The 24,781-nt window shown below is 39.9% G+C and overlaps 1 protein-coding gene across 2 annotated transcripts in view; it reads right to left on the bottom strand.

Moving 5' to 3' along the window:
• Positions 1–24,781, bottom strand: part of AFF4 (ALF transcription elongation factor 4) — a 433,430-nt gene that overhangs the window by 119,019 nt on the left and 289,630 nt on the right. For both annotated transcript variants that reach the window (XM_053717172.1, XM_053717174.1), the window contains one exon: positions 15,694–15,925. In XM_053717172.1, the coding sequence (XP_053573147.1) occupies positions 15,694–15,925 (232 nt within the window). The remainder of the gene's footprint in view (positions 1–15,693; positions 15,926–24,781) is intronic.

The following is a 24,781-nucleotide window of genomic DNA, read 5'->3' as shown; positions in this document are numbered from 1 at the left end:
ATTCAGAGCAGCTAAAGCCTCCCTGAGCAACAAGTGGAGGTTCTCAAGCATAAATTTTAAATGTAGAAATATCAGAATCAGGTTAAATCATCTTCCCTGAGTCACAAATATCACCCACAGACTAAGCATATTGTGAGGTAGTATCAGACATGGTTCTTAAAGCGTCTGTATGCTCTGTATCTACCCCCAGAGCTGTTTTGCTTTCCTTTAATTTCAGGTAGTCTGACTAATACTGCTGCCAGTGTATTATACACAACCTTTGCCATGTCTTGTAAAATAAACGCTATGGGCGCCATTGATATACTTGGCACCATTTGAGAGTGAGTCCCTGGAGCGGGAGTCAAAGGGTCTGACACGTGGGGAGAGTTAGTCGGCATAACTTCCCCCTCGACAGAATCCTCTGGTAAAATAAACGCTATGGGTGCCCTTGATGTACTTGGCGCCATTTGAGCGGGAGTCCCTAAAGCGGGAGTCAAAGGGTCTGACACGTGGGGAGAGTTAGTCGGCATAACTTCCCCCTCGACAGAATCCTCTGGTGATAATGTTTTTAAATACAAAAAATGATCTTTATTGTTTAACATGAAATCAGTACATCTGGTACACATTCTAAAATGGGGTTCCACCATGGCTTTAAACATAATAAACACAGAGCCTCCTCTATGTTAGACATGTTAGAACTAATAAAGAGACTAGTAAGCTTGGAAAACACTTTAAATCAAGTTAACAAGCAAATATAACAAACGTTACTGTGCCTTTAAGAGAAACAAATTTTGTCAAAATTTTAAAAACAGTGAAAAAAGGCAGTAAAGCAAACGAAATTTTTACAGTACATGTAATAAGTTAACAGAGCATTGCACCCACTTGCAAATGGATGATTAACCCCTTAATGCAAAAAACAGATTTAAAAAAAAAAAAAAAAAAAAAAAAAACGACATTTTTTTTAAACAGACACAACAAAACTGCCACAGCTGAGCTGTGGATTACCTTCCCTATAACTGTTTCTATGCAAAATTTAAGCCAGCCATGTGGAAAAATTAGGCCCCAATAAGTTTTATCACCAAACATATGTTAAAAAACGATTAAAAATGCCAGCAACGTTTTAAAACACATTCTTATAAGAGTATGTATGTCTATTAATAAGCCTGATCCAGTCGCTATCACTGCATTTAAGGCTTTACTTACATTACTTCGGTATCAGCAGTATTTTCTTAGTCAATTCCATTCCTTAGAAAAATATATTACTGCACATACCTTAGCATATATCTCTATCAATCAGCCTGGTACCAGTCGCTTTCACTGCATTTAAAGGCTGTACTTACATTACTTCGGTATCAGCAGTATTTTCTTAGTCAATTCCATTCCTTAGAAAAATATTTTACTGCACATACCTTATTTGCAGGAAAACCTGCACGCCATTCCCCCTCTGAAGTACCTTACTCCTCAGAATGTGTGAGAACAGCAACTGGATCTTAGTTACGTCTGCTAAGATCATAGAAAAAACGCAGGCAGATTCTTCTTCCAAATACTGCCTGAGATAAACAGCACACTTCGGTGCCATTTAAAAATAACAAACTTTTGATTGAAGAAATAAACTAAGTATAAAAAACCACAGACTCTCACGACCTATCTATGTTGAGACTTGCAAGAGAATGACTGGTAATGGCAGTTAGGGGAGGAGCTATATAGCAGCTTTGCTGTGGGTGGACTCTTGCAACTTCCTGTTGGGAAGGAGAATATATCCCATAAGTAATGGATGATCCGTGGACTGGATACACTTAACAAGAGAAATAACAATCATTTTAACAGCTTATCGATTAAAAGTTCTTATGCCTCTCCCAGAGTGTCATATCATGCCCTTATGTCAGAAATATAATAAAATAATAAAAGGGGACTCTAGTAATACCCTTCTGTGAAACAGGTTTACTGCTTACCCCATTCCCATATAAGGAAATAAATGCCAGCCAGTTCTGATACATTAAGTCTCTTCAGAAATAAAAGGCTGCATATACCTTAATGCTGCTTGTAGCATGAAACCGGTCTCCTTACTGAAGATGTCTCATGTGTTACCTTCAGAAGTCTTGTGGGAACCAGCGTGGATCTTAGTTACAAATGCTAAGATCATCAAACCTCAGGGCAGAAATCTTCTTCCATATCCCCCTGAGGAAAATAGTATGCACCGGTACCATTTAAAATAAAAAAACTTCTTGATTGAAGAAACTAAAACTAACACCTCACTTTACCATGTCTTCCTAGTATAACACAGGCAAAGAGAATGACTGAGGGTGGAGGGGAAGGGAGGGGCTATATGTACAGCTCTGCTGTTGTGCTCTTTGCCACTTCCTGTTAGCAGGAGGTTAATATCCCACAAGTAAGGATGAAATCCATGGACTCCGTCATATCTTTGTAAAAGAAAAACATAATTTATGTAAGAACTTACCTGATAAATTCATTTCTTTCATATTAGCAAGAGTCCATGAGCTAGTGACGTATGGGATATATACATTCCTACCAGGAGGGGCAAAGTTTCCCAAACATCAAAATGCCTATAAATACACCCCTCACCACACCCACAATTCAGTTTAACGAATAGCCAAGAAGTGGGGTGATAAGAAAGGAGCGAAAGCATCAAAATAAGGAATTGGAATAATTGTGCTTTATACAAAAAAAAAATCATAACCACCACAAAAAAGGGTGGGCCTCATGGACTCTTGCTAATATGAAAGAAATGAATTTATCAGGTAAGTTCTTACATAAATTATGTTTTCTTTCATGTAATTAGCAAGAGTCCATGAGCTAGTGACGTATGGGATAATAAATACCCAAGATGTGGAACTTCCACGCAGCAGTCACTAGAGAGGGAGGGATAAAATAAAGATAGCCAATTCCGCTGAAAAATAATCCACAACCCAAAACAAAAGTTTTAATCTTAATAATGAAAAAAACTGAAAATATAAGCAGAAGAGTCAAACTGAAACAGCTGCCTGAAGTACTTTTCTACCAAAAACTGCTTCAGAAGAAGAGAAAACATCAAAATGGTAGAATTTAGTAAAAGTATGCAAAGAAGACCAAGTTGCTGCTTTGCAAATCTGATCAACAGAAGCTTCATTCCTAAACGCCCAGGAAGTAGAAACTTACCTAGTAGAATGAGCCGTAATCCTTTGAGGCGGAGATTTACCCGACTCTACATAAGCATGATGAATCAAAGACTTTAACCAAGACGCCAAGGAAATGGCGGAGGCCTTCTGACCTTTCCTGGAACCAGAAAAGATAACAAATAGACTAGAAGTCTTTCTAAAATCTTTAGTAGCTTCAACATAATATTTTAAAGCTCTTACTACATCCAAAGAATGTAAAGATCTCTCCAGAGAATTCTTAGGATTAGGACACAATGAAGGAACAACAATTTCTCTACTAATGTTGTTAGAATTCACAACCTTAGGTAAAAATTTAAATGAAGTTCGCAACACTGCCTTATCCTGATGAAAAATCAGAAAAGGAGATTCACAAGAAAGAGCAGATAACTCAGAAACTCTTCTAGCAGAAGAGATGGCCAAAAGAAACAATACTTTCCAAGAAAGTAATTTAATGTCCAGAGAATGCATAGGCTCAAACGGAGGAGCCTGTAAAGCCCTCAGAACCAAATTAAGACTCCAAGGAGGAGAGATCGACTTAATGACAGGTTTGATACGAACCAAAGCCTGTACAAAACAATGAATATCAGGAAAAATAGCAATTTTTCTGTGAAAAAGAACAGAAAGAGCAGAGATTTGTCCTTTCAAGGAACTTGCAGACAAACCTTTAGCCAAACCATCCTGAAGAAACTGTAAAATTCTAGGAATTCTAAAAGAATGCCAGGAGAATTTATGAGAAGAACACCAAGAAATGTAAGTCTTCCAGACTCGATAATAAATATTCCTAGACACAGATTTACGAGCCTGTAACATAGTATTAATTACTGAGTCAGAGAAACCTCTATGACTAAGAATCAAGCGTTCAATTTCCAAACCTTCAAATTTAATGATTTGAGATCCTGATGGAAAAAAGGGCCTTGAAATATTAGGTCTGGTCTTAACGGAAGAGTCCAAGGTTGGCAACTGGCCATCCGAATGAGATCCGCATACCAAAACCTGTGAAGCCATGCCGGAGCCACCAGCAGTACAAACGAACGTTCCATTAGAATTTTGGAAATCACTTTTGGAAGAAGAACTAGAGGCGGAAAGATATAGGCAGGATGATAATTCCAAGGAAGCGACAACGCGTCCACTGCTTCCGCCTGAGGATCCCTGGATCTGGACAGATACCTGGGAAGTTTCTAGTTTAGATGAGAGGCCATCAGATCTATTTATGGAAGTCCCCAGATTTGAACAATCTGAAGAAATACCTCTGGGTGAAGAGACCATTCGCCCGGATGTAACGTCTGGCGACTGAGATAATCCGCTTCCCAATTGTCTACACCTGGGATGTGAACCGCAGAGATTAGACAGGAGCTGGATTCCGCCCATACAAGTATCCAAGATACTTCTTTCATAGCCTGAGGACTGTGAGTCCCCCCTTGATGATTGACATATGCCACGGTTGTGACATTGTCTGTCTGAAAACAAATAAACGATTCTCTCTTCAGAAGAGGCCAGAACTGAAGAGCTCTGAAAATCGCACGGAGTTCCAAAATGTTGATTGGTAATCTCGCCTCCTGAGATTCCCAAACCCCCTGCGCTGTCAGAGATCCCCATACAGCTCCCCAACCTGACAGACTCGCATCTGTTGAGATCACAGTCCAGGTTGGACGAACAAAAGAAGCCCCTTGGATTAAACGATGGTGATCTATCCACCACGTCAGAGAGTGTCGTACATTGGGATTTAAGGATATTAATTGTGATATCTTTGTATAATCCCTGCACCACTGGTTCAGCATACAAAGCTGAAGAGGTCGCATGTGAAAACGAGCAAAGGGGATCGTGTCCGATGCAGCAGTCATGAGACCTAGAATTTCCATTCACAAAGCTACCGAAGGGAATGATTGAGACTGAAGGTTTCGACAGGCTGAAACCAATTTCAGACGTCTCTTTTCTGTTAGAGACAAGGTCATGGACACTGAATCTATTTGAAAACCCAAAAAGGTTAACTTTGTCTGAGGAATCAACGAACTCTTTGGTAAATTTATCCTCCAACCATGTTTTTGAAGAAACGACACGTTGATTCGTATGAGATTCTGCAGAATGTGAAGACTGAGCAAGTACCAAGATATCGTCCAAATAAGGAAATACCACAATACCCTGTTCTCTGATTACAGAGAGAAGGGCACCGAGAACCTTTGAAAAGATCCTTGGAGCTGTTGCTAGGCCAAACGGAAGGGCCACAAACTGGTAATGCTGGTCTAGAAAAGAGAATCTCAGAAACTGATAGTGATCTGGATGAATTGGAATATGAAGATATGCATCCTGTAAATCTATTGTGGACATATAATGCCCTTGCTGAACAAAAGGCAGAATAGTCCTTATAGTTACCATTTTAAATGTTGGTATCCTTACATAACGATTCAATATTTTTAGATCCAGAACTGGTCTGAAGGAATTCTCCTTCTTTGGTACAATGAATAGATTTGAGTAAAACCCCAGACCCCGTTCCAGAACTGGAACTGGCACAATTACCCCAGCCAACTCTAGATCTGAAACACATTTCAGAAACGCCTGAGCCTTCACTGGGTTTATTGGAATGCGAGAGAGAAAAAAATCTTCTCGCAGGCGGCCTTACCTTGAAACCTATTCTGTACCCTTGTGAAACAATGTTCTGAATCCAAAGACTGAATCGAATTGATCCAAATATCTTTGAAAAATCGTAACCTGCCCCCTACCAGCTGTGCTGGAATGAGGGCCGCACCTTCATGTGGACTTGGGAGCTGGCTTTGACTTTCTAAAAGGCTTGGATTTATTGCAGACTGGAGAAGGTTTCCAAACGGAAACCGTTCCTTTAGGGGAAGGATCAGGCTTCTGTTCATTATTCTGACGAAAGGAACGAAAACGATTAGCAGCCCTGTATTTACCTTTAGATTTTTTGTCCTGAGGCAAAAAAGTTCCTTTCCCCCCAATAACAGTTGAAATAATAGAATCCAACTGAGAACCAAATAATTTATTACCTTGGAAAGAAAGAGAAAGCAAAGTTGACTTAGAAGTCATATCTGCATTCCAAGTTTTAAGCCATAAAGCTTTTCTAGCTAAAATAGCTAAAGACATATACCTGACATAAATTCTAATGATATCAAAGATGGCATCACAAATAAAGTTATTAGCATGTTGAAGAAGTTTAACAATGCTATGAGTATTATGGTCTGACACTTGTTGCGCTAAAGCCTCCAACCAGAAAGTGGAAGCAGCAGCAACATCAGCCAAAGAAATAGCAGGTCTAAGAAGATTACCTGAACATAAATAAGCTCTCCTTAGAAAGGATTCAAGCTTCCTATCTAAAGGATCCTTAAAGGAAGTACTATCCGCCGTAGGAATAGTAGTACGTTTAGCAAGAGTAGAGATAGCCCCATCAACTTTAGGGATCTTGTCCCAAAATTCTAATCTATCAGATGGCACAGGGTACAATTTCTTAAACTTTTGAGAAGGAGTAAATGAAGTACCCAAATTATTCCATTCCCTATAAATTACTTCAGAAATAGCATCAGGGACAGGAAAAACTTCTGGAATAACTATATGAGGTTTGAAAACCGAATTTAAACGCTCAGTAGATTTAGTATCAAGAGGACTAGACTCCTCCATATCTAATGTGATTAACACTTCTTTAAGTAAGTAAAGAACGAATAAATTCCATTTTAAATAAATATGAAGATTTATCAGTGTCAATATCTGAGACAGAATCTTCTGAACCAGATAAATCCTCATCAGAAACAGACAAGTTAAAATGATGACGGTCACTTAAAAATTCATCTGAAATATGAGAAGTTTTAAAAGACCTTTTACGTTTACTGGAAGGAGGAATAACAGACAGAGCCTTCCTAATAGATTTAGAAACAAATTCTTTTACATTAACAGGAACATCCTGAGCATTAGATGTTGAGGGAACAACAACAGGTAATGGATTATTACTAATGGAAATACTATCTGCATTAGCAAGTTTATCATGACATTCATCACAAACTACAGCCGGAGGAACAGTTACCAAAGTTTACAACAAATGCACTTAACTTTGGTAGAACCAGCATCAGGCAGCGTCTTTCCAGAAGTAGATTCTGATCCAGGGTCAAGTTGAGACATCTTGCAATATGTAATAGAAAAAACAACATATAAAGCAAAATTATCAAATTCCTTAAATGACAGTTTCAGGAATGGGAAAAAATGCCAATGAACAAGCCTTTAGCAACCAGAAGCAATGAAAAATGAGACTGAAATAATGTGGAAAAAAAGGTGGAGACAAGAATGACGCCCACATTTTTTGGCGCCAAAAATGACGCCCACATTATTGGCACTAAGTACAACGCCTATATTTTTTGGCGCTAAGTATGACGCCGAAAAAAATAACGCCCACATTTTTTGGCGCAAAAAAACGTCTGAACACAAAAACGTCAAAAAAATGACGCAACCACAAACAACTTCCGGCGTCAAATAGGGCGGCGGAAATGACAAAAAAAATTTGCGCCAAAAATGACGCAATAAATTGAAGCATTTTCAGCTCCCGCGAGCCTAACAGCCCACAGGGAAAAAAGTCAATTGAAAAACTTTTAAGGTAAGAAAAAATAATCATTCATATGCATTATCCCAAATAATGAAACTGACTGTCTGAAATAAGGAATACTGATTACCCTGAATCATGGCAAATATAAGTTTAAACACATATATTTAGAACTTTATAAATAAAGTGCCCAACCATAGCTTAAGAGTGTCATAATAAAATAAGACTTACTTACCCCAAGACACTCATCTACAATCAGTAGAGGTAATGGTATATTAGAGTATATCGTCGATCTGAAAAGGGAGGTAGGAGAAGAAATCTCTACGACCGATAACAGAAAACCTATGAAATAGATCCCATAGAAGGAGACCATGGTATTCAAATAGGCAATACTCTCTTCACATCCCTCTGACATTCACTGCACTCTGAGAGGAAAACCGGGCTCCAGCCTGCTGCGAAGCGCATATCAACGAAGAATCTAGCACAAACTTACTTCACCACCACTTTGTAAAACTGAATTGTGGGTGTGGTGAGGGGTGTATTTATAGGCATTTTGAGGTTTGGGAAACTTTGCTCCTCCTGGTAGGAATGTCCCATACGTCACTAGCTCATGGACTCTTGCTAATTACATGAAAGACATTGGGTTTACGATCACTTTAATAGACAATAGCAAAGTAATGCAAAGATTCAAGAGAGGCGCCCTTTTTCGATTTGTTTAATTTTAGATGCTTGTGTTCCATATTTGGTACTGGAAGAAGCAGCCCACGTTCGTGCATAATGTGCTGGGACACAGAGTTCTCAGCTTGTTTACCTAGGCATTATCTTTGCCTTCAGATATTGTGAGCACCCATTTTACTTTTTTCTCAATAACTCATTGTTGTCATTGGCTACACTAGGAGGCGGCCCTTCTTGTTTCTCTTTTTCATTCCAAAGGTTCAAGAGAAGAACCTTGTAATATATAGAAAAGTAAGTTCAGATTCCAGGGTGGAAAAAGACACACCCTCAGAATCTTAATATGCATCTATTTTCCTGACGGAACTTTGCATTAAAGGAATACTAACTTTTGCTGACCTTAAGCAAAACGCACTCAACATTAAACATTGCAAAAATAATATAAACGTAAGGTAACTTTTCATTTTGAAAAACGAAGCTCCCTTTAGCATAAAAATAAACTTTTATTTTCTGTCAATGACGTCGTTATCCAGCCCTCAAATGTGGGCCGTCTAAGCAATAACATACTTGCCAATCGTATGGCCAGTATTAGCATGTAATTTAAATACATTTTCGTCACTCAGCGCATGTGCAATTGTTTTCTATTAGTCTTGCATGCGCATATTGGCACAGAAGCCGACATCGCTGACAACAGACTGAAATTTAATGTGCGTGTGCATTATTTTCTATCTATCCGATGACGTTGCGTGAAATCGCGCATGCGCATTTCCTGTAGTCGCCATCTTCCAACTGGAGTTGTCCTCCAGGATTGGAATACAGCTACGGACTATAAATCAGTGGGTTTGGAAAACAATTAAAATTAAAAAAGTGATGTATTAAAAACGAATAAGATTTCAAATAGGATGTACATTGAAAAAAGATTTAACGGTATACTATTGTTACAACACGAGAGTATATTTGACTACATTTGCCCTTTAAGGATTGAGTCTATTATAACGCCTGTAAACGCTACCCTCATAGCAGGATATAAGGAGCTATAGGTACTAGATATTAGCCAGATAAAGAGCAACTGGAATGTCCCGATTCTGATTACAGGCAAGAGTATATCCCACACAGTGGCAAACTGGCAGAGTTTTGCAGATATATAAAACCTCAGTAACTGAAAATAATCCCTATGTATAGGGAAGTATAGATAAGAATCCTTGAGGACTATAGTAGTAATAAACTGACCCTTGATTAAAGGGACAGTCTACACTTTAGTTAAGTTTAACTGTACAGATTTATTACCTTCTATAATGCTCCTTCATCCGGTGCCCCATACTGCAGGACCAACGGCAAATTACATTTTCAAACAAAATCTCCATTACTCAGCCATTAGGAAATGGCCTCCTGACTTCACCCCATGCTTCTTCTTCCCTCTTGTAATTTTTTGTGCGTTTCTTGTTATGCTCGTTCTCGCTAGTGTGCGTGACATCACAACGCAGCTCGTGTGACTTTGTGCATGCTCAGTTAGTCAGGGAAAAATTTGAGTATAGGACCGTGGAGGATTATAACAATTTAGGGCATCCTCACTGCGTGTCTTTTTAAAGCGCATAGATTATGGTTCATTGTGAATTTAAAATAAAATAAACAATTGGGTAAAAAAAGTTAGTGTAATGTTTATGATTTATGGGTACTGGGTAAGGAGGTAGGGTGTGTGCTGGTTGCGGTGCTTATAAACATGCTTACAGAATTATCAGTGTATTGGTGCAGTTGAGATCTTTGTGTGGCCAAGTATTCTTAGGACCAATACACTGATAATACTGTAAGCACATTGTTTATAAGCACCACAAACAGCATGCATCTTGCCTCCTTACCCAGTACCCACAAGCATGGGACACTGCCGTTCTGCAATCTGAAAACTTCTGTGTTTTTTTTGGGCAGTGATGTTTCAAAACACAAGGAGCGCATGTGCAAAACATAGCAAAAGCGTACACACTAGTCTTCAATGGGTTATGTACGATTCCATATTATGCATAGGCAGTGAGAAATAAGCTGAAGTGAAGATGTCATTAATAGGAAATGGCATATTAAACTATGTGTGAGAAATATGCGAGGGGTAGTAAAGGTTTGACCCTTAGTTTAAAGTAAACTAGGGCTTCAATATAACTCCTAACCCGTTGCGTTAAATAGCCTCATGGAATATTCTAGTGAGCCAGAATAAAGTATATGTGACCAGTACTGCGGGGGTGCATACTAATGAATGTAACAGTAAGGTCAGCTTACAGATCTAAAACTAGGTAAGTTAAAGGATTTCAACCTCCGAGATTACAGATACAGTGAATAATAGTATATAAATAAGTCAGGCCCGTCAGAATTAAGATATTCATATACCATTCCAATGGAATACGTGCTTATTCATGGACCTGTATATAAATACTAAGTTGAATGATTACAAGCATAAACTATGAGGAGTTTAAGTGGTAGATCTATAAAATCTGCAAATATATACCTAAGACAAGTAAGGATTTGCAAAGATGCAGATACACACACACACACTCTTGTATGGCTGAAGCTTCTCTCAGGTCTATAAGGGGATAGGACTATACTGGTGTGAATGTAGAACTTTAGGGCACACTTATTATACACATGGAGAGCCTGGGCTCTATGGAACTAGGGCTTGGGTGCGATTCCCAACCGGTTATGGTAATTAGCCTCCTGAAATATTCTAGGTAGTTCTGGACAGCCAGAATAAGGTATATGTGACCAGTACTATGGGGTGTATCCTGATGAATGTAAAATCAGCTGATAGTGCTAAACCTAGATAAATTAAAGGGAGCGCAGCGTCCTGCATTACCAGCACAGTAAATAATAGTATATAAGTAAGACAGGCCAGTCAGCATTAAGATAGTCATAAAACATTCTAAGGAAATACATGCTCATGCGTGGACCTTTAGATAATGACTTAGTTAGATGAATACAAGCATAAACTATGAGGAGTTTAAGAGGTATACCTATAAAATCTGCAAATATATACATAAGACCGCTAAGGATTAGCAACGATGCAGATACACAGACACTCTCTTGTATGGCTGAAGCTTCTCTCAGGTCTATAAGGGGATAGGACTATGCTGGTGTGAATACAGAGCTTTAGGTCCCATTTATATACACATGGGAAACCGAGGCTCTATGGCTCTATTTGCTTGGCTGAAGAGAGTTAACTTAATACACCAAACTAGAAAAACTAATGCCGTGTAACTAATGTTATAAGGGGAATATTGGGATGTCCAGAGCAATTAGTTCACATACTTCAGGCCCTAAGGCCGTCATCCGGTGTATTAACCATCTAGCCACTAATAGCTAGGTATGAATACTCAATCTGAAGAAAGTCTCAATGTTGAAAATCAGGTAGTGGCCTGTTGTAGTTTGTGGGGGAGCAATCCGGACACTGCCCAGAGTTTGTTAGGCAGTCACCCTACCCAGATCTTAGGGTCAAAGAACAGTGCACGAGGACCTGGGTCAGTTTGAAATCCGAGATCCGTTGAGAGCAGCCAAAGTGCAAGTAGGACCCATGCCACCTAGGCCCGTCGTCGGGATGTAGCTGAACATCAGGCTCCTGTGAGAAGAGCATTAGAAGAGATCGCTGACGCTTATGGTGCAAAACCCCAAACGTTTGTGCATCTAGTACATCCTGGGTCCTCATCACTAGTATAGCAGAATCTGTGGGATGTAAGGCTTCCGTTTCCGCTGCTCTTTGGGTGCATTCTCACCCTCACCGTTCTGCATGCTGCTTAACAGGGCTGTGCTTGGAGACAAGTGTCGTGCCATACCAGCCTGTGATATTAGTATAGTAATCCACCTTGTGGTTGTGTCGTCCAATATAGGCTAAGTGTGTAAGCCAATTTTTAGCACTTGGGACCGCTGGAGCTTCAGATAGGTCATCTGGATGTTAAAAACAAAATTTATGCTTACCTGATAAATTTCTCTCTTGTGGTGTATCCAGTCCAAGGATTCATCCATTACTTGTGGGATATTCTCCTTCCCAACAGGAAGTTGCAAGAGGACACCCACAGCAGAGCTGTCTATATAGCTCCTCCCCTAACTGCCACCCCCAGTCATTCGACCGAAGACAAGCAAGAAAAAGGAGAAACTATAGGGTGCAGTGGTGACTGTAGTTTAAAAATAAAACACACCTGCCTTAAAGTGACAGGGCGGGCCGTGGACTGGATACACCACAAGAGAAAGAAATTTATCAGGTAAGCATAAATTTTGTTTTCTCTTGTAAGGTGTATCCAGTCCACGGGTTCATCCATTACTTGTGGGATACCAATACCAAAGCTTTAGGACACGGATGAAGGGAGGGACAAGGCAGGAACTTAAACGGAAGGCACCACTGCCTGCAAGACCTTTCTCCCAAAAATAGCCTCCGAGGAAGCAAAAGTATAAAATTTGTAGAATTTAGAAAAAGTATGAAGCGAAGACCAAGTCGTCGCCTTACAAATCTGTTCAACAGAGGTCTCATTTTTAAAAGCCCATGTGGAAGCTACCGCTCTAGTGGAATGAGCTGTAATTCTTTCAGGAAGCTGCTGGCCAGCAGTCTCATAAGCTAAACGGATTATGCTTCTTAGCCAAAAAGAAAGAGAAGATGCCGAAGCCTTTTGGCCTCTCCTCTGTCCAGAGTAGACAACAAACAATGCAGATGTTTGACGAAAATCCTTAGTAGCTTGTAAATAAAACTTTAAAGCACGAACCACGTCAAGATTGCGTATTAGACTTTCCTTCTTTGAAGAAGGATTAGGACACAGTGACGGAACTACAATCTCCTGATTGATATTCTTATTAGATACCACCTTAGGAAGAAATCCAGGTTTGGTACGCAACACTACCTTATCTGTATGGAATATCAGATAAGGGGAAACGCACTGTAAGGCAGATAACTCTGAAACTCTTTGAGCCGAAGAGATAGCTACCAAAAACAGAACTTTCCAAGATAAAAGCTTGATATCTATGGAATGCAGAGGTTCAAACGGAACCCCTTGAAGAACTTTAAGAACTAAATTTAAACTCCATGGCGGAGCAACAGGTTTAAACACAGGCTTGATTCTAACTAAAGCCTGAAAAAACGTCTGGAACAACTGCCAGACGCTTGTGCAGAAGAATAGACAGAGCAGAAATCTGTCCCTTTAAGGAACTAGCTGACAAACCCTTCTCCAATCCTTCTTGGAGAAAGGATAATATCCTAGGAATCCTGACTTTACTCCATGAGTAACCCTTGGATTCACACCAATGAAGATATTTACACCATATCTTATGATAGATTTTCCTGGTGACAGGCTTTCGAGCCTGAATTAAGGTATCAATGACCGACTCGGAGAAACGTTTTGATAAAATCAAGCGTTCAATCTCCAAGCAGTCAGCCGCAGAGAAATTAGATTTGGATGTTTGAATGGACCTTGGAGTAGAAGGTCCTGCCTCAGCGGCAGAGTCCATGGTGGAAGGGATGACATGTCCACCAGATCTGCATACCAAGTCCTGCGTTGAAATTTTTACAGTGTGAATAAGGGACTAAAACAGCATTGCACCCACTTGCAAATGGATGATTAACCCCTTAACCCCCAAAACGGATTGAAAAACGTTAAAAAATGTGTGCAGAAATAACCCCTTTGAAATGGTTCTCAGATGCCAGAGGACTCTTCTAGGGAAGCTGGATGTCTCAGTCTGTAATAAAACTGCGCAGTTAGAGCGCTAAAATAGGCCCCTCCCACCATGTACTGGATGTCAGAGGGGCCTTAAGAAAATACTCCTAGGAGTATCTGACTAGCCATGTGGAAACTAGGCCCCAAATAAAGACTTATCTCCCTCAGAGAAAAAACGTCCTATTTATGAAATCATGTAAACGTTTTGTCACTAAGCAATATGAATATTAACATGAGTATTACCCTGTTATGTAAGCATGATCCCAGTCGCTGTTAAATCACTGCATCAGGCTTACCTCAAATACACAAGGCTCTGTCAGCATTTTCTAGAACTTATTCCTCTCTCTAGAAATAAAAATACTGAACATACCTCAAAGCAGGTAATCTGCAGGCCGTTCCCCCAACTGAAGTTTTCCCATATTCATCAGTTATGAGTGAGAACAGCAATGGACCTTAGTTACAAACCGCTAAGATCATCAAATCTCCAGGCAGAATTCTTCTTCTAATTTCTGCCTGAGAGAAAAACAGTACAACGCCGGTACCGTTTAAAAATAAACTCTTGATCCAAGGTAAAAACTACACTAAGTCACCACATATCTCTTGATACTTCCTTTCTTGTCGAGAGTTGCAAGAGAATGACTGGGGGTGGCAGTTAGGGGAGGAGCTATATAGACAGCTCTGCTGTGGGTGTCCTCTTGCAACTTCCTGTTGGGAAGGAGAAAATCCCACAAGTAATGGATGAACCTGTGGACCGGATACACCTTACAAGAGAAAAGCTATTATCACCCCTTATGAGGCATATAGAGTCTGAAAGTAGTTGATAATCCGTAACTTAGCTCCGGAGCTCCATCAAGATATGTCCTGCCATTACAGGAGTTAGCTCCTCCTCCCCCCCATATTTACATTTTTTGAGTCACCAGCTCCTATTGAGCATGAGCAAGAATTCACAGAACATACGTTTATGCATTTGTGATTGGCTGATGGCTGTCACATGATACAGTAGTGGAAATAGACATAACTTTGAAATTTGTCTAAAAAAGATCTACTACTCATTTGAAGTTCAGACTAAGTGTTGTATTTTTTATGCATTTGTTGATTATGCAAATCTACTGTATTTATTGGTCCTTTAAACACATTTTTAAAATATAATAACGTCAGTAAGTCAGTAAAATAAGACTATCCTAACAGACATACATTTTTTGTAGAACTAAGTTTTAATATTAAATCCTGCTTAGATCTGCTTTTTTTGTCCATTGAACATTTAAAAGAGTAATTATCTCCCGAAATAAATAAGGAAGGTTTGGCTAGGACAAAAAAAATAATGTGTCAAAACATATGAAGAAAAGATCACTGAGAATACATAATTGGCCAAGTCAGAGAAAGAAGATAAATTATTTCCCCTTGAAATATGGCATTTATATTTTTTGTAATTCCATAAAGAAAAATCAGGGGAAGGGTCAAGAGGTTATAGGGACCCTTACCCTATGGTTTTGCATATATTACTCTTTCCGCTTTGCAGGGGTTAAACACTAGTGCTAAAATGATATGTTTTAACAAAATTAGTGAATGTAATTCTTGCACTATAAAATTCATTAAAGGAAATTATTTTCGGCAGTCTAAATTTGCAATTGTTTATGTATAAAAAGCATTCGAGGCACAATGGGAAAACGTTTACCTTAGTATCCTTGACATTGCTCGAAGTCTTTCCTTCTATCTTTTTCTGCTTCGCTGAGGAACTACTTTTGGTGCTGCTTTCCTTGGTAGAGCTACTACTGCCAGATTTTAGGGATGACTGGCTGACTGTTCTTTTGCGTGTTCCGTGATCTGCCTTAGAATCCTTCGGTAATGCAGGTGGGACAGGAGATGGTAGTGGCTCTTTTTCTTTTACTGGGGTCTGCTTCGCAGACCTGAATACATATAAATAAAGTCACTAGCTTACCACTTATGTTTTTTCTTTAGTTCATAACAACAACAATTTTATTACAAGACCAGAGACTCATATTTTGCTTTCTTTCCTTTACTACTTAAATGGCAGTCATTAAAAGCACATATATTAATACAAGAAAACTGTCATTTGAAAAAAGACAGTTAAAACAGAGAATAAATCAGTGACCAATAACAATGTAGAACTGATTAGACCAACACAAAGTAACCAATCAGATTCAAAATATATCCTATAAACTGTCCAACATATACTAACACATCCTCTTTCTTTTACTGCTTCTGAATGAGATAAGTATTGTATTCATTATTTTAAATAATAGTTGGTTTAAGGTTTGTTTTTTATTTCAGCCTTCAACCTATTATTATTTATTTAACCATTGTTTATATTATTGTCATTGTTTATTTTCTTTGTCTAGCTTCTATTATAGCTTAATGATTAGTTCATTATCCCTCTACCCTAACCCATAGATCAAATCCTGGCTTACATGATTCAAAGTTGTAACGTTTTTTCTCACTTTTACTTTATTTTTCACATTAAAGTTTTTTCCGGGTTTGTGTCTTTTATATATCTTTATTTCTTATTTGCCCCATAGTCGCTAATCATTTTTAGCCTTTTAGCCCCTTTTATTTTTGTTACCAGCCATTTCTTCTGTCTTCCGTTTTTTCTGTTGGCCATCTTGGCTTCTTCATTCCCTTTGCGCATGCGCGGTGCGTCAGTCTCCTACGCACTTACGTTTTTTCTTCCCGCCTATTTTCATTCCAACTCAGCTGTTTCTTTTGCCGGGTACGATCGCAACTTTGTTGCGATCCTGAGGAAAATAAAACATTTTAGTTTGACTTCTGGAATTCATCTAAGAGTTTTATCGCCATCTAGTGTTGCCTAAGTTATTAGTCAAGTTATTTTGGAGAATAAGTTTAAACACAACTGTTTTTAATTCATTATTTTATTTTCTGTAATATATAATTTAAATTCCGTTTTTGTAATCACATTCTTTGGGGCAATTCTTTTATTATTTTCAAGGTTTATTATAAGATTAAATTTATTTTATTCATTTATATATTTTAAATTTTTTTAATAATATATAAAATACAATTTTTCAAAAAATGTCTCAGACTTCAGATTTGAATCCTTCTCTCAATTCTGAAGGCGTTCAAAAGATGATTGACGTTTCTATGAACTCCATGCTTGAAAAAATTTCTTTATTAATTAATAAATCAAATTCCAAAAAAGCTTTGAAAAGAAAAAGAACTGTTTCTAGTGCAGTTAAAACTTGCAAGAAACTAGTTAAAAAGTCTCGCCAGATGGCTTCAAATGTTTCTGTTCCTTGCAGGAAAGGAAGGAAAACCCCTGTTTTTTCCTCTACTCCCAAGAGGTTACTGATGGGAGAGGCTTTGGCCAATAAAGATATTTCTGAAATTGTTTCTGAGACTGAAGTGAATTCCGATTCACATTGGATTCAGTTATATCTGAGGATTATGTTTCTCACTCTTCCTCAGAAGATTCATCGGCTTCGCCGAAAATCAAAAAATTTAAAAAACACCTAAAAAAGTCAAAACATATTGTATCTAACAAAGTAAAATTTTTTGATTGTCTAGGAAATCCTAGATTCAATGCAGATGATTTGCATCATCCGAGATCTTCGGAATGGTGCCTGTCTTCTGACATTGCTGAGTTCATTGACTTTCAGCTTCGACAACCCCTTAAAAGGGATTCTCGTAATAAAATGAGGGCTGAGTGTCCCAGGCCCATTTTACCAAATAACGCTAGTTGTACCCCAGAAGTGGACCCAAAAATTTTGAAATTCATTGGTTCACCTGGGTTTAAGCTTAAAAAAGGTATGGATAGGGCTTGGAAGATATGTCAGGATAAAATGCTTGACACAGTTGGCCCCCTATCAAAATTATTTGATCTTTCTGAACAGGCTGTGTATGATAATTCCCTTTTAGATCCTATCATTGTTAGGGAATGGTTGCAGAGAATGCTTACCTTTTTAGGTAATGCTAACTCTGCAATGTATACTGAGCGCAGACGTAATTTATTGAGAAGAATTTACCCCAGAGTATGCGATTTCGCTATTAATGAGATTCACCCAGACACTAATGGTCTGTTATTTGGTGATACATTTATAAAAGAATTAAACAGTTATGTAAACACTTTCTCTAATTTAAATAAAGTGAGAACATCCATGAAAAAGATTTTCCATCAGGATCGTTTCTCCGAACAGGCTGGGAAAGGTAGAGGCCGCTTTCCCGGCCGGGCTTCATACCCCAATAGGTCTCATTTCACAAACCAGCAATTCCAGCAGCAAAGACATTATCAAAACCCAGTTTCCTCAGGTTTTTTCCCATCAAGAGGAAGACTTTGGAATCCTAGGATCCAGCGTTCAAGACAAAGATCCCGTGCTTCACAAGGTAAATCTTTTTCTTCCCTCTCATATTTCTTCCCAAAACATAATAGGAGGCAGATTATCCCTCTTTGCACACAATTGGAATCTGATTACTACAGATCAGTGGGTTCTTAACACCGTTTCAGGTCTTTTTATAGATTTTATTTCTCCTCCTGTCCAGAATTTTCTTCCTATCCCAATAAAATTTTCAAATTCAGACAAAATTTTGGTTCAAAACGAAATTTCAAACCTTTTATCAAAACAAGCTATAGAACTGGTTTCAAACCCTTAAAATTGTTTTCTAAGCAATATTTTTCTGGCAAAAAAGAAAAACGGACAATTTCGCCCAGTAATAAATTTAAGGACTTTAAATTCTTTTGTTGTTTATCAGCATTTCAAGATGGAAGGTATTCATCTGTTGAGAGATTGCCTTTTAGACAACGATTTTTTAATCAGACTAGATTTGACAGATGCTTATTTGACAGTTCCTGTAGCTCAGCTTCACAGGAAATTTCTGACTTTTGTTTGGGAAGGGAAAACTTGGAGTTTCACTTGTATGCCTTTCGGTTTATCTTCAGCTCCTTGGATTTTCACCAAATTAATGAAACCTATTGTTACTTGGCTTCGCCTTCGAAGAGTTCGTCTTATTATTTATTTAGACGATATTTTGATTATGAATCAGAACTCTGTCATTCTAAAATCTCAACTCAATCTTACTTTATATATTTTAGAAAATTTAGGTTTCATTGTCAACAAACAGAAGTCAGTTCTTTCTCCAACCAAATCTTTAACCTTTTTAGGTTTTCAAATAGATACTGTAAAATCTACTCTCAGTCTTCCAAGGGAGAAAATTGTGAACATCAAGAAAGAAATTTCGAAGACTCTTTATCTCTGGTTCCCATCAGGACTATAGCCAGAATAGTTGGGTTACTTTCATCCTCTATTCAGGCTATTTTCCCAGCTCCTCTTCATTACAGGGAACTTCAACGGTTAAAAATTTCTCATCTTCAGAAAGGTCTTTCATATTCTCATTTAATCCCACTTTCTTCAGAAGCCAAAGAAGAATTATCCTGGTGGCTTACCCATATAGAAGCTTGGAATGGGAGAGCCATTTTCGGAAAAACTCCGGATCTGGTAATAGAATCCGATGCCAGTCGTTCTGGCTGGGGAGCTCGGTGTGGTTCCTCTATCACAGGAGGAAAATGGTCTTCAGAAGAAAAACGTTTTCATATCAACTGCTTAGAACTTTTGGCAGGCTCTTTTGCAGTCAAAAGTTTTGTAAAAAATTATTTTCCTGTGTCCATTTTACTCAGAATGGACAATATTTCTGAAGTTCGTTATTTGAATCGTCTCGGTGGTACAAAAACAGAATTTATGTTTACCTGATAAATTACTTTCTCCAACGGTGTGTCCGGTCCACGGCGTCATCCTTACTTGTGGGATATTCTCTTCCCCAACAGGAAATGGCAAAGAGCCCAGCAAAGCTGGTCACATGATCCCTCCTAGGCTCCGCCTACCCCAGTCATTCGACCGACGTTAAGGAGGAATATTTGCATAGGAGAAACCATATGATACCGTGGTGACTGTAGTTAAAGAAAATAAATTATCAGACCTGATTAAAAAACCAGGGCGGGCCGTGGACCGGACACACCGTTGGAGAAAGTAATTTATCAGGTAAACATAAATTCTGTTTTCTCCAACATAGGTGTGTCCGGTCCACGGCGTCATCCTTACTTGTGGGAACCAATACCAAAGCTTTAGGACACGGATGAAGGGAGGGAGCAAATCAGGTCACCTAAATGGAAGGCACCACGGCTTGCAAAACCTTTCTCCCAAAAATAGCCTCAGAAGAAGCAAAAGTATCAAACTTGTAAAATTTGGTAAAAGTGTGCAGTGAAGACCAAGTCGCTGCCCTACATATCTGATCAACAGAAGCCTCGTTCTTGAAGGCCCATGTGGAAGCCACAGCCCTAGTGGAATGAGCTGTGATTCTTTCGGGAGGCTGCCGTCCGGCAGTCTCGTAAGCCAATCTGATGATGCATTTAATCCAAAAAGAGAGAGAGGTAGAAGTTGCTTTTTGACCTCTCCTTTTACCGGAATAAACAACAAACAAGGAAGATGTTTGTCTAAAATCCTTTGTAGCATCTAAATAGAATTTTAGAGCGCGAACAACATCCAAATTGTGCAACAAACGTTCCTTCTTCGAAACTGGTTTCGGACACAGAGAAGGTACGATAATCTCCTGGTTAATGTTTTTGTTAGAAACAATTTTTGGAAGAAAACCAGGTTTAGTACGTAAAACCACCTTATCTGCATGGAACACCAGATAAGGAGGAGAACACTGCAGAGCAGATAATTCTGAAACTCTTCGAGCAGAAGAAATTGCAACCAAAAACAAAACTTTCCAAGATAATAACTTAATATCAACGGAATGTAAGGGTTCAAACGGAACCCCCTGAAGAACTGAAAGAACTAAGTTGAGACTCCAAGGAGGAGTCAAAGGTTTGTAAACAGGCTTGATTCTGACCAGAGCTTGAACAAAGGCTTGAACATCTGGCACAGCTGCCAGCTTTTTGTGAAGTAACACAGACAAGGCAGAAATCTGTCCCTTCAGGGAACTTGCAGATAATCCTTTTTCCAATCCTTCTTGAAGGAAGGATAGAATCTTAGGAATCTTAACCTTGTCCCAAGGGAATCCTTTAGATTCACACCAACAGATATATTTTTTCCAAATTTTGTGGTAAATCTTTCTAGTTACAGGCTTTCTGGCCTGAACAAGAGTATCGATAACAGAATCTGAGAACCCTCGCTTCGATAAGATCAAGCGTTCAATCTCCAAGCAGTCAGCTGGAGTGAGACCAGATTCGGATGTTTGAACGGACCCTGAACAAGAAGGTCTCGTCTCAAAGGTAGCTTCCATGGTGGAGCCGATGACATATTCACCAGATCTGCATACCAAGTCCTGCGTGGCCACGCAGGAGCTATCAAGATCACCGACGCCCTCTCCTGATTGATCCTGGCTACCAGCCTGGGGATGAGAGGAAACGGCGGGAACACATAAGCTAGTTTGAAGGTCCAAGGTGCTACTAGTGCATCCACTAGAGCCGCCTTGGGATCCCTGGATCTGGACCCGTAGCAAGGAACTTTGAAGTTCTGACGAGAGGCCATCAGATCCATGTCTGGAATGCCCCACAGTTGAGTGACTTGGGCAAAGATTTCCGGATGGAGTTCCCACTCCCCCGGATGCAATGTCTGACGACTCAGAAAATCCGCTTCCCAATTTTCCACTCCTGGGATGTGGATAGCAGACAGGTGGCAGGAGTGAGACTCCGCCCATAGAATGATTTTGGTCACTTCTTCCATCGCTAGGGAACTCCTTGTTCCCCCCTGATGGTTGATGTACGCAACAGTTGTCATGTTGTCTGATTGAAACCGTATGAACTTGGCCCTCGCTAGCTGAGGCCAAGCCTTGAGAGCATTGAATATCGCTCTCAGTTCCAGAATATTTATCGGTAGAAGAGATTCTTCCCGAGACCAAAGACCCTGAGCTTTCAGGGATCCCCAGACCGCGCCCCAGCCCATCAGACTGGCGTCGGTCGTGACAATGACCCACTCTGGTCTGCGGAAGGTCATCCCTTGTGACAGGTTGTCCAGGGACAGCCACCAACGGAGTGAGTCTCTGGTCCTCTGATTTACTTGTATCTTCGGAGACAAGTCTGTATAGTCCCCATTCCACTGACTGAGCATGCACAGTTGTAATGGTCTTAGATGAATGCGCGCAAAAGGAACTATGTCCATTGCCGCTACCATCAAACCTATCACTTCCATGCACTGCGCTATGGAAGGAAGAGGAACGGAATGAAGTATCCGACAAGAGTCTAGAAGTTTCGTTTTTCTGGCTTCTGTCAGAAAAATCCTCATTTCTAAGGAGTCTATTATTGTTCCCAAGAAGGGAACCCTTGTTGACGGAGATAGAGAACTCTTTTCCACGTTCACTTTCCATCCGTGAGATCTGAGAAAGGCCAGGACAATGTCCGTGTGAGCCTTTGCTTGAGGAAGGGACGACGCTTGAATCAGAATGTCGACCAAGTAAGGTACTACGGCAATGCCCCTTGGTCTTAGCACAGCTAGAAGGGACCCTAGTACCTTTGTGAAAATCCTTGGAGCAGTGGCTAATCCGAAAGGAAGCGCCACGAACTGGTAATGCTTGTCCAGGAATGCGAACCTTAGGAACCGATGATGTTCCTTGTGGATAGGAATATGTAGATACGCATCCTTTAAATCCACCGTGGTCATGAATTGACCTTCCTGGATGGAAGGAAGAATTGTTCGAATGGTTTCCATCTTGAACGATGGAACCTTGAGAAACTTGTTTAAGATCTTGAGATCTAAGATTGGTCTGAACGTTCCCTCTTTTTTGGGAACTATGAACAGATTGGAGTAGAACCCCATCCCTTGTTCTCCTAATGGAACAGGATGAATCACTCCCATTTTTAACAGGTCTTCTACACAATGTAAGAATGCCTGTCTTTTTATGTGGTCTGAAGACAACTGAGACCTGTGGAACCTCCCCCTTGGGGGAAGCCCCTTGAACTCCAGAAAATAACCTTGGGAGACTATTTCTAGCGCCCAAGGATCCAGAACATCTCTTGCCCAAGCCTGAGCGAAGAGAGAGAGTCTGCCCCCCACCAGATCCGGTCCCAGATCGGGGGCCAACATTTCATGCTGTCTTGGTAGCAGTGGCAGGTTTCTTGGCCTGCTTTCCCTTGTTCCAGCCTTGCATTGGTCTCCAAGCTGGCTTGGCTTGAGAAGTATTACCCTCTTGCTTAGAGGACGTAGCACTTTGGGCTGGTCCGTTTCTACGAAAGGGACGAAAATTAGGTTTATTTTTGGCCTTGAAAGGCCGATCCTGAGGAAGGGCGTGGCCCTTACCCCCAGTGATATCAGAGATAATCTCTTTCAAGTCAGGGCCAAACAGCGTTTTCCCCTTGAAAGGAATGTTAAGTAGCTTGTTCTTGGAAGACGCATCAGCTGACCAAGATTTCAACCAAAGCGCTCTGCGCGCCACAATAGCAAACCCAGAATTCTTAGCCGCTAACCTAGCCAATTGCAAAGTGGCGTCTAAGGTGAAAGAATTAGCCAATTTGAGAGCATTGATTCTGTCCATAATCTCCTCATAAGGAGGAGAATCACTATCGACCGCCTTTACCAGCTCATCGAACCAGAAACACGCGGCTGTAGCGACAGGGACAATGCATGAAATTGGTTGTAGAAGGTAACCCTGCTGAACAAACATCTTTTTAAGTAAACCTTCTATTTTTTTATCCATAGGATCTTTGAAAGCACAACTATCTTCTATGGGTATAGTGGTGCGTTTGTTTAAAGTGGAAACCGCTCCCTCGACCTTGGGGACTGTCTGCCATAAGTCCTTTCTGGGGTCGACCATAGGAAACAATTTTTTAAATATGGGGGGAGGGACGAAAGGAATACCGGGCCTTTCCCATTCTTTATTTACAATGTCCGCCACCCGCTTGGGTATAGGAAAAGCTTCTGGGAGCCCCGGGACCTCTAGGAACTTGTCCATTTTACATAGTTTCTCTGGGATGACCAACTTGTCACAATCATCCAGAGTGGATAATACCTCCTTAAGCAGAATGCGGAGATGTTCCAACTTAAATTTAAACGTAATCACATCAGTTTCAGCTTGTTGAGAAATGTTCCCTGAATCAGTAATTTCTCCCTCAGACAAAACCTCCCTGGCCCCATCAGACTGGTTTAGGGGCCCTTCAGAACCATTATTATCAGCGTCGTCATGCTCTTCAGTATCTAAAACAGAGCAGTCGCGCTTACGCTGATAAGTGTGCATTTTGGCTAAAATGTTTTTGACAGAATTATCCATTACAGCCGTTAATTGTTGCATAGTAAGGAGTATTGGCGCGCTAGATGTACTAGGGGCCTCCTGAGTGGGCAAGACTCGTGTAGACGAAGGAGGGAATGATGCAGTACCATGCTTACTCCCCTCACTTGAGGAATCATCTTGGGCATCATTGTCATTGTCACATAAATCACATTTATTTAAATGAGAAGGAACTCTGGCTTCCCCACATTCAGAACACAGTCTATCTGGTAGTTCAGACATGTTAAACAGGCATAAACTTGATAACAAAGTACAAAAAACGTTTTAAAATAAAACCGTTACTGTCACTTTAAATTTTAAACTGAACACACTTTATTACTGCAATTGCGAAAAAATATGAAGGAATTGTTCAAAATTCACCAAAATTTCACCACAGTGTCTTAAAGCCTTAAAAGTATTGCACACCAAATTTGGAAGCTTTAACCCTTAAAATAACGGAACCGGAGCCGTTTTTAACTTTAACCCCTTTACAGTCCCTGGTATCTGCTTTGCTGAGACCCAACCAAGCCCAAAGG

This window comes from Bombina bombina, chromosome 6 (genome assembly GCF_027579735.1).
Source record: "Bombina bombina isolate aBomBom1 chromosome 6, aBomBom1.pri, whole genome shotgun sequence".
Lineage (NCBI taxonomy): Eukaryota > Metazoa > Chordata > Amphibia > Anura > Bombinatoridae > Bombina > Bombina bombina.
This window is presented reverse-complemented; position numbering and strand designations above follow the sequence as displayed.